Source organism: Oryza sativa, chromosome 9, assembly GCF_034140825.1.
Source record: "Oryza sativa Japonica Group chromosome 9, ASM3414082v1".
In the NCBI taxonomy this organism is placed as follows: Eukaryota; Viridiplantae; Streptophyta; class Magnoliopsida; order Poales; family Poaceae; genus Oryza; species Oryza sativa.
In genome coordinates, this window is record NC_089043.1 from 12,860,333 (window position 1) to 12,875,567 (window position 15,235).

General features: G+C 42.8%; 1 protein-coding gene across 3 annotated transcripts; it reads left to right on the forward strand.

Annotated features, from left to right (window-relative positions):
- The first annotated feature begins 6,267 nt into the window (after window positions 1–6,267).
- On the forward strand, window positions 6,268–14,648 carry LOC9266360 (disease resistance RPP13-like protein 4). 3 transcript variants are annotated; one of them, XM_015757072.3, is made up of 4 exons: window positions 6,268–6,490; window positions 7,029–7,359; window positions 9,576–9,853; window positions 11,196–14,648. In XM_015757072.3, the coding sequence occupies exons 2-4, from the start codon at window positions 7,072–7,074 to the stop codon at window positions 11,275–11,277; spliced, it is 648 nt and encodes a 215-aa protein (XP_015612558.1). In that variant the 5' UTR covers window positions 6,268–6,490; window positions 7,029–7,071; the 3' UTR covers window positions 11,278–14,648. The 3 variants fall into 3 exon arrangements, with proteins under 3 accessions (XP_015612558.1, XP_015612556.1, XP_066160464.1); XM_015757070.3 differs by lacking the exon at window positions 9,576–9,853; XM_066304367.1 differs by lacking the exons at window positions 6,268–6,490; window positions 7,029–7,359 and having other exon boundaries at window positions 9,699–9,853.
- The last annotated feature ends 587 nt before the right edge of the window (window positions 14,649–15,235 follow it).

Genomic DNA, 15,235 nt, shown 5'->3' on the forward strand with positions numbered 1-15,235 from the left:
TATCAGTAGTCTCAGTTCTTAACCCTAATCGGGTTCAAAAAGAATTTGGGAATAGCGGGAAAATATCTTTAGTCCCGGTTGATGAGAACAACCGGGAGTAAAATATTTACTCCCGGTTGTTCTCATAAACCGGGACTAAAGATTTAGGGATATATATATTCCCGATGCTTGCCCTCGTCTTCTCCACCAACACTTAGAAGTTTTTTCCCCGATCGATCTCTCTCAGCTTCTCCTTCGCCGCCACTGCCAAGGGCATCCCCACGCCGACACCGCCGTCGTATCTCGCCATCGTCTTGCGCGCGTCGTCATCGCCGCCTCCGCCGCCGCCGCATCTCTGAGGTGAGAGCTGCCACCGCCTCCCTCTCTCTCTCTCCGACCTCGATCTCTCTCTCTCTCCCCAAACCGCCGCCGGCCGCCTCGTTGCCGACTCCGCCGCCGGCCGCCTCGTTGCCGACTCCGCCGCCGGCCGCCTCGTTGCCGACTCCGCCGCCGAACATGACTCCGTCGCGCCAACGATGCCGACCCCGACCTCGATGCGGCCGGTACCGGCGACCACGTCGCGCTGGCAGTGCCGACGAAGCCGCGCCACGACGCCGGGATTGCACGACGCCGCCGCCGCGCCGCCACGCCGCCGCCGCGCCAAGCCACAGCCGTGCCGCCACGCCGCCGCTCCGCTGCCACCGCGTGAACGAACGAACGATCGTGAACGAAAACGAACGAACGAACATGAACGAGAACGTGAACGAACGAACGAACGTGAACAAGAACGTGAACGTGAACGAATGAACGAACGTGAACGAGAACGCGAACGAACGAATGTGAATGAGAACGTGAACGAACGTTAACCTAACGTGAACGTGAACGAACGTGAACTTAACGTTGTATGTGAACGTACGTAAATGAACGAACGTGCGTGAACGAAAAGTGAACTTAACAAGAACGCGAACATTACTTAACGTACGTTAACGTGAACGCACGTGAAGGAACGAACGTAGGTGAATGAAACGTGAACTTAACGAGAACGCGAACGTGAACGATCGTGAACGAAACGTGAACTTAACGAGAACACGAACGTGAAATACAATATATGTTACTTTGCGTTTATCCTAATACATCTTTTTGTATGTTGCAGAAAAGACATTGTCGTTGTCGTCCCTCAAGCCGGAGTGGTAGCTAGCCCTCGAAGGAATTCGCGCAGGCAAGTGATGTAAATATATGATTGATAGATTTTTAATGCAATTAAGACTATCAGATTTAATATATACACTTAGACTTAGCATATATGATTGTCTAGGGTTCTAATATACGACACTTAGACTTAGCATATATGACTATTTGAGTTTTAATATAAGATTATTAGAGTTCTAATACAAGATTATTTGAGTTTTAATATAAGATTATTAGAGTTCTAATACAAGATTATTTGATTTTTAATATAAGATAGACTTAGTATATAATTATTGTCTAGGGTCCTAATATACGACACTTAGACTTAGCATAGTTGACTATTACAGTTTTAATACAATATTATTTGAGTTTTAGTATAAGATTATTATAGTTTTAATATAAGATTATTAGATTTGTAATTAGACTTAGCATATACGACAGTTAGACTTAGCATATATGATTGTTAGCATATAAGATTGTTAAAGCAAAAATGACCTATAGACTTAGCAACTATTTCTTGTATGAACAGATGGCTAATCGCGATGAGGAACAGATATTGTATGATACAATCGCGGAGGGAAGCAGCCAGTACTGGAACGAAGAAGAGGGGAACGAGGATCCATACCAGTACTTGAACGGGGAAGGGAACGTGGAGAGGGATGCGGAGAGGAACCAGGAGGGGAACGTGGAGAGGGATGTGGAGGGGAACCAGGAGGAGAAGGCTAGTGGAAATCAACCCTCCGCTGGACAGAAGAGGGCACGCGGGCAACGAGGTGCTGCGAAGAAGCTAGAGAGTCGGCACATCATAACGAAAGTGGACGAAGACGGCCGACCTAGTGCCTCGGCGGAAGCAGCCAAGAACTACGTATGATACAGCGGTTGGGTTGTGCGGGATAACGTGCCTGTCAGTACGGTGTACTGGGGCAGAACAAGGGCACGCGGAGATCATGAGAGCTTTGTCCCAGATTCGGAGAAAGAGATGCTGTGGACCACAATGCTCGAGACATTCACCCTTCCCGCGGGTACAGAGGACAAAGTGAAAAGGTGGACTCTAAAGAAAATGGCAGAACAGTTTCAGAGCTTCAAGGAAGATCTGTACCAGAAATATATCCTGAAGGGGCAGACACCGAACTTCGACACATTCCCAAAGCTATGGGATCACTGGGATGAGTTCATTGCATATAAGATAGGTCAACAAGTGCAGGCGATGATGGAAAGAAACAAAGAAAATGCCGCCAAGAAGAAGTACCATCACCACTTGGGGTCAGGCGGCTATAGCGTCGTGATGCCGAAGTGGGAGGAGATGGAGGCAAGCTTGCTTGAGAGGGGTATCGAACCAGCCACCGCTAAATGGCCGGATCGATCGAAGTTCTGGTACTATGCTCACGGTGGAACGCTCAACCTAGTTGATGGCTCCCTAGTCTTCAGCGATCAGATACGCGAGGCTGCGCGTCGACTAACGAACGCAGTGGAAGCCTCTTCTCAGGGCACGTTCCGACCCGACAGAGAGAAGGACGAGCTGTCACTCGCCCTGCAGACTCCAGAGCATCCAGGACGAACACGAGGGAAAGGGGTGATTCCTTTGAAGATTGGGTTCAAGGAGGACATCCACACGTACAGGAGTCGGATGAGGAGCAAGAGAGATACCGAGGTGAAGATTGTAGATCTTGAGTACAGGGTATCGAGCTACGAGCTCAGCATGCAAGAGGAGGTGGCAAGGAAGGTTGATGAACGCATGGCCACACATCGGTCCCATGATCCCCAGCCGACCATTCCTCCTGCAATGGTGAGCCCTTCAGGAAATCGTAGCAGCTGCGCCTCAACGGGGCAGGTAGGATCACAGAGCATGGACACCATGCAAACCCAGGACGAAACCACCTGCCCCATTGATGACATCACTCAACGGACACCATGTGAGCTGCATATTCCCTTCAAGAACTTATCAATAAAGGTAAGCTCGTAGTTTGTAGATTTTATATTTGTCCATTCCGCTAGTTGCTGCTTATATATGTTGATTACTAATAAATAACCTTTCACCACGTGAAGGTGGCGTCGGGCATGGCCATCCCAACGAACCCTTCAGGTACTTACCACTGCAGGCCGATTCCAGCAGGATACTCCAAAGTCGAAGTTGAGTTGGTCGAAGGCGCGTACGAGGACCTCGAGTTGGATTACCCTGGAGGAGACGGTGAGACGCATCTACGAGACACAAGCCACGCCATTATACTATGGCGCAAGCGGTACATCATCCTCCCTGGACGACAAGCGGTGTCTCGTGCACCATCTCCTCCAGCTCCGCCATCTCCTCCTCAGGCTCCTGCACCGTCTCCTCCTCATGCTCTAGCACCGTCTCCACCTCAGGCTCCTGCACCGACTCCTCCTCAGGCTCTTGCACCGACTCCTCCGCAAGCTCCTCGTCCGGCACTTTCCAAGTCAAGGGCCCCCCAAGCTCCACCGCCTGCCCCCACAAGGGCAACGAAGAAGGCGAAAGTTGATGCCGCCAAGAACAAGGACCCGGGGTACGATTGCACGCAAGAGGAGCTTGACGCTTATGTGGCATCCGAAGTCGAAGTCAGGAGACAGTTGAAGCCTCGAAGTCCAGAAAAGAAGATTCCTATAGACCCGAGTGTCAGGAACTTCTTCAGGGGTATGTCTGCACCTGCCAAGGAGGCCATAAAGCTATCGGACTATGAGCGAACACTCAAGAAAGCATCTTCTGAAAAGTCCAAACCAGTCCCTCAGCTTGGAGAGCAACCAAACCAAGAGATTGAGCCATTGGTGACCGGTGAAGATTTTGGAATACAAGAGTTTATTAATGACACCGGGCTAACTACGGATCAATTGCTACGAGGCGCACCAATCAAAAAGGTTAAAGTCAAATACATGTACGAACTCGGTAAACCGCTTGTCAAGCCTGAGCAGCTGCAGTCCCTACCCACACAAATGTACAAGTTCCATCAACTGTACATGGAGATGAGCGCCACCGGTAGAGAGATGATCGGAGCGAGGATCAGGGACACGGACTTCTTGCAAGTAGATGACATTCTCTGGATCAATTTCAAGGGTATCTACAAACTATACCAGCTGGACGCCCTCGACGTCTCTATTATGAGTTGCTGGATGTTATAAGTATCGTTCAATTAGATTTCTTATTACGTTTCCTTTAATTAATTAGGTCCTTGTATATAAGTAGACTATATATAATATATACTTCCTTTTATCATTGTAGAATGGAGATTCAAAGGGCCCAACGGCGGGGGGTTTTCGATACTGGATTCATCGACCCTCGGAAAGTAAACGTCGCAATGCTCGACCAATATCCGCAAGCCACAGAGGACAATCTCGTCCATCTCCTGAAGGCGCAGCATTACAAGATGTTCATACTGTTGCCGTACAACACAGTGTTAGTTTAATTTTACTGTCTTCCTATACCAAATTTCATTCCCGTACGAACATGCTAAGTGTTTCATATGTAATGCATCCCACACACATTGCAGATTCCACTGGGTCCTTTTACTCTTCGACCTGGAGGCCTGCACCGTCAACATATATGACTCAATGGATAAAAAAGAGTCTACGTTTGACAAGGTTTTCGAACTTATAGACAGGTACTGTCATAAGTTCCTATGTTAATTAAGAATCTTGTTATAATTAATTGCTACTATGAATCATAGCTTTAAACTCCATGTAGGGCTTGGTATCGGTTCCGTCATTTGGTCCGCGGCAAATGGAGAGAAAGACTTAGGCGGAAGTTCAATTTTCCTGTGAGTACACATGCTCTACATTTATATTGAATCTCCAATTCAAATACATACAAGTGTATATTAATTAGATCTCTCGCTGTTTGTCATTTATTTATAGTGCGCAAAGCAAAAGCAGGGAACTAACTTGTGCGGCTACTACGTGTGCGAGTATTGCCACTGCCTTGCAGACCAAATCATCTCTACAAGAGAGCTCGATGTACGTACAAATAAATTCAAAATTTCATTGCGTACATATCGATTTGTTGTTTAATTACTAATTAATTTCATACATTCATATAGTTTATTCCCATGAGGGATAACTTGATCACACACAAGGAATTTATCGCGGCGGTTCAAGAACAACTCATAGGATTCATCAACGAACAAATCCTTGATCCCAAAGGTGAATTCTACTACGATGGAAATACAATTCATAGGTCTTTAGCTTCTGAGATAACGACTACTACTACGTTGAAATTGTAGCTAGCTAGGACATCATAACGGATTGTAATTAATACATGTCTATTTTTCTATATGCATGTACACATTTTCTTTAATGTAAATATATATTTTGGTCATATATATATATATATATATATATATATATATATATATATATATATATATATATATATATATATATATATATATATATATATATATATATATATATATATATATATATATATATATATATATATATATATATATATATATATATATATATATATATATATATATATATATATATATATATATATATACATGCAAAAAAAAAGGTCAGCTCGATCCTTAGTCCCGGTTGGTAACACCAACCGGGATTAAAGATGGCTCAGCCGGTCACGTGGCTGAGCCATCTCTAGTCCCGGATTAGTAGTCCCGATTTGAAAACCGGGACTAGGGAGGGTTACGAACCGGGACTACAAACGCTTTCTCCACCAGTGCATAGAGTAATCTTACCATCCAGCATTTTGTTTCTCGAGATACCACAAAATTTTGGTACCTCGAGATATCAAAATTTTATGTGTAAAATATGGTATCTCGAGATACCGAATGTTGGATGGCTCTTAACCATAATGACATCTAATAAGGATAATCAAACATGGTCACTCAAATGTGATATTCGGCGAGCACATGTGACATGTGCATGTTCTTATTTTTCTTGCATTGGACACTTAAAAGTATTGTAGATGTGGACGACGGTAGAGTTAATTTCAGTGTCACGGGGGGTGCATGGTAGGTGGTTCAAAGGTAACCTATCTGCCATTAATCATTGACTTGTACATCTGTCTTGCTAGAGTCTTTCACAAGATTACAAATTTCACATAACACGAAGGAATCATCGCATGAGAGCGATGTGCTGATCAGTTGACCTGGCAGTAGTTGACTTGAGACGAAGATGAACACAGGCCTAATAAGAGCGTCAATACTTCTAAGATGTGCCACACTTCAATTCCTTGCGAGCTGAAACTGAAGCTAAGGTTGAAGCCATGGGATATTGCTTCAAATTTTGAAGTTAATGAAGAAGCCAAAGTTTCTTGTTCAGTGAGAAGAACATTTCTGTCAGAGTTATTCACAAGGTAACTAACTAGTAATCCCCATTCTTGCTATTCTTTGAATGCTGCAAGAGTGTGTTGTTTCGATTGCCTTGAAAGAAACGAATTTACAGCTCCTTTATGTCTAGATATAGTTATCTGCTAGCTAGAACAGAGCACGAGATTACTAGTTAGCAGAAAAGAGTACTGTTACATGAGCAAATTCTTAACACACACTCCATGGGCCATGGCTTAGGGTCTCAGACACTCACAGTGTCTTATCACCAATTAGGTACATGAGCAAAGATTTGATTTAACCTTTGAGATACATTAATTCGTGCAAATTGCTATGAAAAATTAAAAAAATATTTTATAACTTAGCTTGTGTTGTATTGTAGCTTAAGACACAATTCGTATAAGTAGAACAAAAGAGATGCCATTATAAAATTAAAAAATAGTGTTGAACAACATGGGAGCAAATGCCGCACAAATTTAGAGTGTACTGGTGTAATTTTGCCAAAACAGTTTGCCCATATTCCTGAGCACTTCCTTTCTAAAAGTTTCATAAAATCGCCATCTGCAGAACGAAGAGAAGGATATCTTTGAATATATCTTAGTGGGATATTATGGAGGCAGCAATTGTATCAGGGATCACCAAAGAGGTTATCACGTCACTGAAAACTTCAGCCGTTAATGAGATAGCTAAATTGGTGTGTGTCAAAAAGGAGATCAAGAACCTCACCGTAACATTTGACGATATCTGTGCTCAAATAAGAGGCGCAGACCAGATTGTTGCACACTCTGAAGCAACAAACTACAGGCTCAAGCTGCTGAGAGAATATGCCTATGAGGCAGAAAACATCATCGATCTCTTCAGTATTGAACTTGGGGGAATGCAAGAACCACGACTGCAGGTCAGAAACATATCATCCTTCCCATGCACTCCTCTTCTCTTATGCCCCGTTTAGTTCTCAAAACAAAAAATTTCACGCTGTCATATTGAATACTTGAAACTTGCATGGAATATTAAATATAGAAAAAAAACAATTACACAGATTACATGTAAATTGCGAGATGGATCTTTTAAGTCTAATTGCGCCATGATTTGACAATGTGGTGCTACAGTAAATATTTGCTAATGACAGATTAATTAAGCTTAATAAATTTGTCTCGTATTTTTCTAGCGGAATATGTAATTTGTTTTGTTATTAAACTACGTTTAATACTTCAAATGTGTGTCCGTATATCCGATGTGATAACCAAACCTAAAAATTTTCCCCAACTAAATAAGGCCTTACTCTCTTGGGTTGATATATTATGCGAAAAGAACAACATACTTGAAACTTGAATTGACCCTGGAGCGTAACTTTAGAGAGCATTTAAACTATTCACCCAATGATGAAAATGGCATTGTACCCAAGCCCCTAGATTGACCATGGTATTTTACCTAAACCCATTTAACTACATATACAATGATGGATTCAACCGAATCCACTCTTTTGTGATGGTACATATACAATTTTCCCACCCTTAAACCCAATTAAAAGTGGATTTGTGAAGAACCCTTTCCACCTCATTGTCACTGGTGAGAAAGAGGGGAGAGATAGAGGAGGAGAGGAAGGAGGAGGAAGAATAGTGGTGGAAAGAAGGGTAAAAAAAATATATGATGAGAGTTGTTATGCTACAAGATACCATCCGGACGGGATGATACCAGTGAAATATCAAGTTCTGTTACGGATCAGTATTAGATGATACCTATGAGGTATTAGGTGTGATACTTGTGAGGTATGTGCGATACTTGCTAAGTATCAGACTGATACCCATAGGAATCGACTGATTCTTGTCTGATACTAGTGGCGAGGAGGAAAGCCAGATGTACATACATGTTGTTGCCGGTGGGGAGGAAGAGAACCAAATCTTGTGCATCCAGTCACCGGTGGCAAAGATGAAGAGAGAGAAGGGGAGGACAAAATTTGTACTTCCAGCCAAGAGAAAGACCACCAGATTTCACACATCATGGACAACCAATGCTGAAATCCTGATGGTCTCTGCCATCATGAGAGTCCCAAAGCTCACCGACCTCCAAGAGACGCGAGCTGTGGCTTTAGGTGCCCTCACATAGTCACGCGGTGCACAAAAATGTATAGACTGCGTGAGGTCCAGCTCCACCATTGCCGCCGCCAAAGTCGAGCAAGGTTTAACTTTGCCAGCCGACACGTGGTCCGTCTCTTCATGCATTGAGATCTGAAGAAGGTGGGAGGAAGCAATTTGATGGAGGAGATGGGGGAAGGATGAGAGCGAAGTGATAGAAAGGTATGTGCGTGGGGAGGGGGGTGGGGATCCCGTCTGAAATAGCTAGAACGGTGTCCAAGTTAGTAGCATTTGCATAAAAAAATAGAGTTAATTTCATTTTGGATCATCTTTTGTTACTGATGTTTTATTTTGAATCACCCTTTAACCAACATTTTTATTTTGGGCCGAGCATTTTTACCTTTGTGACACTAAAAACTACTCTTAACTCATTTATCTATCTACATCTAATTTATCATATGTCAAATAAATTATCTTGTATATAGTAGTGATAGTTCATTGATGAGTAGGAGTGAATATACTTGACTCGGTAGTCTAAATTGAAACAAATGTAAGATTATCTAGTCTAAAATGAAAACCACCATTAGTTAAGGGGTGATCTAAATTCCAAAGTAACCATTTTTAGAAAAGGTCCTTTTTAGTTCCCACACAAAAATTTTACACCCTGCCACATCGAACGTTTGAACACCTGTATAAAATATTAAATATAGGCTAAAAAATAACTAATTACACAGATTGCGACTAATATGCGAGACGAATCTTTCAAGCCTAATTGCTCCATAATTTGATAATTAGGATTAATTAGGCTTAATAAATTTGTCTCGTTGTTTATTGACGGATTCTGTAATTAGTTTTTTATTAGTGCCCAAACTCCCTATACAACACTCTATATAATATACTCAATGTGACACGCTCAAACCTTACACTCTGGATCTAGACACCCCAAAACGTGACACAAAGGGAAATTTTTTACTTTAAAAAAAAGAGAACATTTCGCCCCCATCTTTCATAGAAGAAGCGAGAATATTCTCCATATCAGGTGACCTCATCGACGACCTCGCCGGAGACCTCACCGGCGAGTGGCGACCGCGCGCTGATGGGCGGCGACGGCGACCCCCCTCACCTCGTCTTCTTCCTCCCGGACCACGTTCTCGTCTTCCTCCTTTCAGATCCTGGCATCTCCATCCTCTCCGCGCCGGCTAGGCTACCTCTCGAGGCCACCGCCTCCACCGGAGCTCATGCCGACCGCCGTTGCAGCCGGAGCATCCCACTTCGACCGCCGCCGGCGCTGCCGGATCTACTGGGGGCCTGCTTCTGGTTCGTTTCTCTGCCCACACCAATTCATTTGCAACAGTTGCATCCCAACAGAGATTGAATCGAAATGCGGCCTCCATTTTCGTCCCCGATTTCTGTGGCAACCACAAACTAAAATTGGAACTAAAGAGCAGATTTAATTCAGTTTGGATTTGAATTGGAGGCTCATTTCAATTATTCTAGTCCAATTCCGTAAAACCAACTGGAGCCAATAAATCTGTTCGCCTTTTTTCTCTAGCCAATAAATCTGTTCCCAAGTATTCCACGAAATTCATCAGTGTGGAATATTTATGCAATGCATGCATGAAAACTTCAAATATCCATGTCATCAATAACCAAAGAGATAAGTAGATAAAATTTCAAGAGTAAATTAACCATCATATCTATCTAAATTTTTTTACTATTTCCCCAGCAAGTTCACGTATTGACAAACTGCCATTTACAGTCAAATTGTGCAAGATGTAAAATAGTAGACCATGGAACATGGTAATTATCACTATTCATTATTATTCGGTAATTAACCCTAAACATGGTAATTATCACTATTCATGGTTAATTTGCCCAGGGGCGGAGCTAGAACGAAATGGAGGGGGTGCCATTTGCTTAATTTACTCTACTTTATATTGAGTTTAAGCTGATGCGGGTGCCTAAATTTGTATCGAGGGTAGTGTATACATGGTGAAAATAGGTGAGTTCTAGCTACGAAATTTTCTTAACCGGGTTTCTGGCACCCCCCCCCCCTCCTCAATACCCTAGCTCCGCCCCTGATTTGCCCTTAATGAGCCATCCTGAATCTAAGTACTACGATTTTTGGGACAATACTGTCATCAACATAAGGGGAATATTCCCTAAGTAGAATGAATGAAGACAAGTACCCAAAACACCTTTATATGCCATTGCTGTCTACCCTCCATATTAGCCTCACTGTTGAGTGTAGATGAAGGTAGAAAAACACCGAAGACACTAATATTTCCACGTGATGTAAGTCCACAAGCCAGGAAAAGAACAACAGAGAAGGCATAAACCCTTGGTTGTCCCACCCAACCTCACTCTTCGATTTGGTGTGTCAAGATGTCATCCAGTAAAAAATCGCTTATTTGTCACATAGTTGGGTGCTGTCCTCAATTTTTCTACAAAGTTTATTGGCTTTGCTGAAATCAGTACTAAACTTGAAGTTTTGCGATAGGTGGTTTTCGTGTTGAAATAGTTTTGTCGAAGTATGTGTATTTTTGCTAAACTACTCTTCGTGTACTGTAGTATGTTGAGTTGCATTATATAAGCATGTGTATACAGTTTTGACATGTAGCCATGTACTAAGACAAAACTGAACAATATTTCTGTGCAGGAACGAAATGCTTCATCTGTATGTAGATGTTGCAGAGAAGTTGGTGTCAGATACAAGGCGGCAAATGATATCCAAGAACTAAACAAAAAATTAGAGAGAATTACGCCAACACTGCTCCAGGAACTGTGTAGAGAAGATCGACAAAGCAATATTACTACTCCTCAACATGATGAGTTCATTACTATTGGCAGAAATATCGCAAACGAGTGCGATAATCTCTTTAGGCTACTGCGAGGTAACCAAGCTGGTCAATGCCTTTTTGCTATAGTTGGTGCTGTTGGAGTTGGCAAGACCACACTCGCTCAAAAGATATACCATGATACAAAGAATAATTTTAGAACCAGGTTATGGGTGCACGTCTCGAACGACTCAAGGAACCTGGGGATATGGCGGGGGGAGAGTTTCTTGGGAACAGGAGAAACTGCAGTGCAAAGAGTGGTGTTGCGTGAATATTTAATAAATGACAGATACAGAAGGCTGTTGCTGGTGATCGATAATGTGTGGGAAGAGAATGGCTGGAACCAGTTCTTGGGGCAGGATTTCTGTCGCGGTGGAGACACAGTGCTGCTTGTGACTACACGACATGAGTGTGTTGCGAGAACCATGGGGATAGCCCGTTGTCACCGTATAAGAAGGCTCAGCGAGGACGATGGTTGGTTGCTGCTTCGCACAACGGCTAACCTTAGAGAAACTGAGGCTACAGGCAACATTCAAGATGTTGGGAGAAGAATCGTGCAAAAATGCAGTGGCCTTCCGGTTGCAGTAAGGACAATCGGGTATCACCTCAGGGGAAAGACCCTAGAAGATGAATGGGAGAGTGTGTACTTGGAGGATTTTGTTGCCACTTACCCAGAGATACGGAACAGCATCGATGCAAGCTACATGAAGTTATCTTATCGCCTCAAGCGTTGTTTCCTTTACTGCTCACTGTACCCAGAGGGTAATGTGATAGAAAAGCAATGCATCATGCAGCAGTGGATTGCAGAAGGGTTCTTTTCTGAAGTACCACTACAAGTACAAGAAGAGGAAGCTGAAAGATGTTACCAGGAACTGATAGACAGATGCCTTCTTCTGCCAGAGGACGAAGCTCATGGTGTGACGGGGGCTAAGATGCTAAACCTCTTCAGATCATTTGCAATTTATCGGTCACAAGATGAGAACTACGTAAGCAATCCTCGTAATATCGGCAGAAATTTCAAACCATGGCGCCTGTGTGTCACAAATGGAGGTAGAGTAGAAGACATCCCAGATGACGCCACAAGCTTAAGGTCACTCTTTTTGTTTGGGAGTCCACAGATTAATGGAAAATCCTTGGAATTTATCTTCAGTAAGTTAACAAGCCTAAGAGTTCTGGACCTTAGACATACACAAGTTGATAATATTAGCACCTATCTCAAAAAACTACACAAACTCAAGCAACTCAGGTATCTAAACCTTTCTAATACTAGGATAAGCTCAATTCCTGCTAGCATTGGGAGTTTGACAATGCTACAATTTTTAATCCTTAAAAATTGCCCACTTCTAGAGTCTCTACCAAGATGTGTTGGCCACTTGAAAAAACTGAGAAGCCTTGATATCTCAGGAACTCCAATGCTAAATGTCATCCAATTCAACCTTCTCGAACTTACAGAACTCAACTGCTTGCAAGGTTTTGTCCCAACCACCTCAGTACAGCAAAACAATAATGGGGATGGTTGGAAATTTGAGGAGGTAAGACCCCTGGGTAATCTGAGGAACCTCCAGATGGTAAAGCTAGAGAGAGCTTCATCGAGCAGAGGCGACCTGGGCCAATTGAATCTGCATGAGAAGCCCAACCTCAAAGAGCTCGAGTTATGTTGCAGCTCTGCTGATCCTCAAAACAGAGACCGTGATGCAGAGCATATAAAAGCTGTCTTTGAGGCACTTAAGCCTGCTCAATGCCTCGTTTCTCTTAAGATAGCTAACTATTATGGCGATCAGTTTCCATCTTGGTTTTCAAATTCCCATCTGACAGTGCTGCAGCGGCTAACCCTTGACCTTGATGACTGCTTACCTAGTTGGGATCTACCACCCCTAGGTCAGATGATGAATCTCAAGTTCCTGAAAATAACAGCTTCCAATCTCTTACCTGATGCCAATAACAGACAACTTCGAGGTGAACCAAGAAACGGCAAGGCATTTCCACGCCTGGAGCAACTGGTCCTAGGCAAGATGGAAAGCCTGGCACCATGGTCGGTTCTTCAGGAGGGTGACTTGCCTTTGCTTCGTGTTTTCCACCTTGATGGATGCTCACAGCTGAATTCAATTCCTTCATGGCTCCAGAGCTGCAGCAAATTGACAAGCATGAAGATAAAAAATATTGATACTCTTCAAGAAATTGCTAGCCTGCCTTCACTCAAGGAACTAGAGGTTCACAATAGTGGCAGGCTACAAACAGTCCTCAACATCCGCAGGCTTGAGGATCTCACAATTTCTGACTGCCCAGTTCTTGCAGCTGTGGATGGTGTTCCTTTGCTGTGCTCTGTGCACATCAAAGAACAGTCTGCCCAGCTACCACAGTGGCTGCAGCAGAAATCGTTCGTACTCAGGAGATTGGATATCATTGGCACCGAGGTGCTACTCGACAGATGCTCCTCGCCTATTGCTCAGTACGGGTCTATCATTCAAGCTGCTGCTGAACATGTTTATGCGAAACTGGTTGATGGTTCGTTCTACTTCTCCTACAACAAAAGTACCAGTAGTTTCCAGAGAAGCCGACGATGCATTGAGCGCCTTACAGTGGATGGTTTACATAACAATGCTGTGCCTCCGGATAATTGGAGAGCATGGATGGTGTACACGCTTTACGCTATCCTGGTGATTGCTTCTTCTTTCCTATTCAGTGGACTTCTGAGACCAATGGATGAAACTCCGCAGCATCCGCAATGAAGAAACGCTTCACGGTGTCAAGCATGCAAGAGCAAAGCATGCTGCTGTTGGACAAGCTACATACAGTAGCTGATGAAGTTCAGTGCCAATCATACATGGTTGGAGGAATCAGGCTGGACTACTGTCTACTGCAATGAATTTTCGATGAATTGGCTTCTTTAAAAGTATAAGCAGCTAAAGTTTTGTTTTGTTCCCATGTTGCAGTAACTCTGTAACTGTGGTCAGGTGTCCTTCTGGTTTTGTGTCAGGGTTGCTTGACCTTTGCTAACATGTATCAGGAAATGATAAAGGAAGAAGGATAGCTTTGCCATTTTTACCAGCATAAAAATATAAAATTTGGCAAACGAGTGAATTTCCAACGAACACTCTAGTTAATTATCTCAGGATTCAGTCTGTTCCATCTTTTGGTTCTTCTTGTTTTTGCCTTCCTTTTCTTTTTGTTAACCTCATTGCTGTAGATGTGGATTCAAGGATTGGAGAGTGCATACAGACCATTTTGTAATCCACATTCAGAGAGATTGAAATTGATAATTTGGAATTTTGATCTGGAGTCAGGCTTTGGCAAGATCTAGCTAGGCAAATCTCTTGTTCTCTTCTTGATAAAGTTCCTGATATATGATGCATTTTTTATGCATTTTTAGTTGTGTTCCTAATGTCAGTATTCTCCAAATTCATTAATACAGGATGGAGTTGAACTGGCTGCTGCCTTTCTAATATCAGAAAACAATACTACCTTTAAAAGCCTAAAAGTTTGACCGTCCTAAACATCAAACTTCAAAGGTTTCATGGGGCATATAAATGAAGATAGATAGAGCAATATATATAGACATTTCCAATTAGAGATGGCCTAATCAAACTAATTGAATATACCTAGATCAATAGTACTTTTGTAGTAGCTTTTCAATTATCAGAAAACAATACTAGCTTTTTTAGCATTGCCAAAAAAACCGAATCTACTAGAGAATCTTACCAAATCATATCTTACTATAAAGTTATCCCCTACTAACTCCTTAAGCTTAACATGCAAAGATGTCACATCATCATCCACTAATAAGATGTCACATCATCATCCACTAATAATCATCATATTTAAACACATGCAAACATGCTATATCTTTATAGTTTGTATAATT

Excerpts from the sequence above, each read along its gene's own strand:
- LOC9266360 (XM_015757070.3), top strand. The coding sequence starts at position 7,072 with ATGGAGGCAGCAATTGTATCAGGGATCACCAAAGAGGTTATCACGTCA. Across the intron at positions 7,360-11,195 it reads TGCAAGAACCACGACTGCAG|GAACGAAATGCTTCATCTGT; the intron begins GTCAGAAACATA and ends ATTTCTGTGCAG.